Source organism: Austrofundulus limnaeus, unplaced genomic scaffold (assembly GCF_001266775.1).
Source record: "Austrofundulus limnaeus strain Quisiro unplaced genomic scaffold, Austrofundulus_limnaeus-1.0 Scaffold234, whole genome shotgun sequence".
Classification (NCBI taxonomy): domain Eukaryota; kingdom Metazoa; phylum Chordata; class Actinopteri; order Cyprinodontiformes; family Rivulidae; genus Austrofundulus; species Austrofundulus limnaeus.
The window spans coordinates 238,384-241,199 of NW_013952636.1; the positions used below are offsets into that span (position 1 = coordinate 238,384).

Sequence of the window (2,816 nt, forward strand, 5' to 3'; positions counted from 1 at the left end):
GTTGTTCTCTGCAGCTGCTTCACTACGCTCGACGGTGATAAAAGATGAAACGTAGGCGGTGTGATCGCTAAGACAACGCTTTTAACGAGGTGTTTCACACGAGAGGAGACGCTCGTTCTGTCGTCGAGCGTYACTCCTGCAACCTTGGCCTCAATTAATAGATCTACAACAATCCCGGATGTTAGAAAATATGTAACTTGTGCTCTCATGCCRGTAAATTTCCACTTCTTGTCAAGTGGACCACCGATGCCTAATCCCCTGTTATAGTTTCACATGAGGCTTAAGAGCGTGAGAATGAGAGCCGGAGACACGGGGAGARGGGGGTAAGGCAAGTCAACCGCTCATCCAGGCGGAATCCAAAGAGGAAAGTGATAAGAGGTGGACTGTGGCCACTGATCAGCAGCCAAACGGCTGTTTTACCTGAGCTGTAGCTGTCTGTGGAGGACTGGGAGATGGAGCGAGACAGGGAGCGCCGGCCGATCTTGGAAGGACGCTTGCTGAACTCCTGCTTCTGGTCTGCGAACTGGATCTGCAGGGGGAGAAAATAAAAAGAATGACTCTCAGCTACTACCAAACCAAATTTTAGCTCCACTTCTGTAAAACTGACTGAGCTGCAGCCATTTTTGTGTTGTCTTATGTCAGCTGGATGAAGCGGCCATCTTTAATTGGTTGGCTCCAAAAGTTAATCAGTAGTTAAAGCAGTATATACATTAATTATTACATTAATCTGTCCAATGGTTCATGAAATATTTTACTAACAGACAAAGCTGACACCACAGTTTAGGTGAATATCTATAATTGACTGAGTTGCACTTGCAGCAATTTTTAAGACCAGCTTGCAGTGGCAGACATTTTGAATCAAGTTGACACTAGCTAACCACTTGCAGCTTCTAGCTAACCACTTGCCACTTTTAATATCTAGCTAGCTACTTGCCACTTTTAGCTTCTAGTTAACTGCTTTTAGCTTCTAGTTAACTGCTTTTAGCTTCTAGCTAACCACTTGCAGCTTCTAGCTAACCACTTGCAGCTTCTAGCTAACCACTTGCAGCTTCTAGCTAACCACTTGCAGCTTCTAGCTAACCACTTGCCACTTTTAGCTTCTAGTTAACTGCTTTTAGCTTCTAGCTAACCAACTTGCAGCTTCTAGCTAACCAACTTGCAGCTTCTAGCTAACCACTTGCCGCTTCTAGCTAACCACTTGCCACTTTTAGTATCTAGCTAGCTACTTGCCACGTTTAGCTTCTAGTTAACTGCTTTTAGCTTCTGGTTAACTACTTTTAGCTTCTGGTTAACAACTTTTAGCTTCTGCTTAACTTCTTGCAGCTTCTTTCTTTAAAACTCATCCATGTAATATTTTGCCAACAGACATCATGATGTTAATGATGACATTTCCAGTAATCATAAAGAAACTTGTGTGGCGTTTTCTTAAGCTTAAATGTTTTTTTTAATTCTTGTGTGTTGAGTTTTTGTGAGGTCTGCTCAAGCTGGACACACAAAAACAAACGAGGGGAACAGAAGAATCACGACGCAGCGTCTGAACTCACAGACCAGCTTTGAGTTTCCACTCGCTTTGAAAGATAAAAGAGACAATAACTTCATTATCGCTCAGGAGAGACAAGGCCAGGCAAGGTGCCACGGCTCCTCCTGCCTCTGAAACGAGGCCACTCGATGCACTCAGACCAACACGCCGAGCACCATCCTGTCATTTTCCACTCTTACATCAGAGCTGAAAGTCTGATGCATCATAATTCATCCGCCAATAATTCGGAACGAATGGCTAACCTATTATCACAATAAAYCCGGCTACAAGAACAAATCATCACGCCCGGATGTGCATTGATCTCCAGGGCCTGAAAGCTTGTTTTTATTTCGGCCGTCCTCACATGAACTGTTGCTGAACGCCACTCACTGCACAGGAAATCATTCACTGGAGAGCTGGTTGGAGAGAGAATACACCGACGCAGCTTTGACAAAAAGGTGGCAGAAAACCTTTATAGGGAGTTGATAAAGAAAAAAAAGCTGCTGCATGAATCACTCTTTTGTAACTTTGACATTGAAGAAAGCTCAACTCGAAGAAAGAAACTGAACAAAAATACAGTTTGCAAATTAAATAATCAAGAAATCTAAATTAACTGTCCTCTGTGTGCAAATAATCTGGTGTAAAACTACCTGATTACACCCCAGAGGTGATAAAAACAGTGATAAAACATAAAAAAACAGCCACAGAGGTGAGGTTGTGTATCAAAAGGTCAAAGGTCAAACATTAGGGCAATAGTTAAACTTCATAACAAGGTCTTTCCTAGGGATGGGCAGGTATTTCCTCATATTCAAGGTCTAGTTAAATTAGTTCAAAGACTGTTTAAGCTTCCCACCAACGTCCCTACCAAAATAAAACAAAAATATTTGAGCATCCCAATTGGATTTTATTTTGAAAGGACTACGCAGTGGAAGCCATGGTCAGGAGTGAGCTCAGCTTTACGGCAGTAGTACAAAATAATAAATAAATATATAAAGACTCATAGCTAGGAGCACACATCTCCTAACCGAAAGCTAACATTTTGTTAAAGGGATCCACGATTAGTTGTAACATTAGACTTTATTTGATAAACATTTTTTAACTGTAAAATAAAGACTGTAAAAATACTGTAGGATGTTTAGTTTTGTAAAAAAAAATTTAAAATATATTTTAACATGGAAGGAGCCATTTTTTTTACACGCAAAGCATTCTGGGTAAATGATGATGTCAACTAGGTCATTGGTGCGAGGCTGCTAGTGAGCAATATCCACCCTGAAGGTTAATCTTGGACAATATCTGA

General features: G+C 41.3%; 1 protein-coding gene across 1 annotated transcript in view; it reads right to left on the reverse strand.

The window, feature by feature from the left end:
* Positions 1-420: 420 nt before the first annotated feature.
* Positions 421-2,816, reverse strand: part of LOC106525557 (adenosylhomocysteinase 3) — a gene marked incomplete at its 3' end in the record, with an annotated part of 29,558 nt that continues 27,162 nt past the window's right edge. The window contains 1 exon segment of the mRNA XM_014019843.1: positions 421-529. Within this exon segment, the coding sequence (XP_013875297.1) occupies positions 421-529 (109 nt within the window).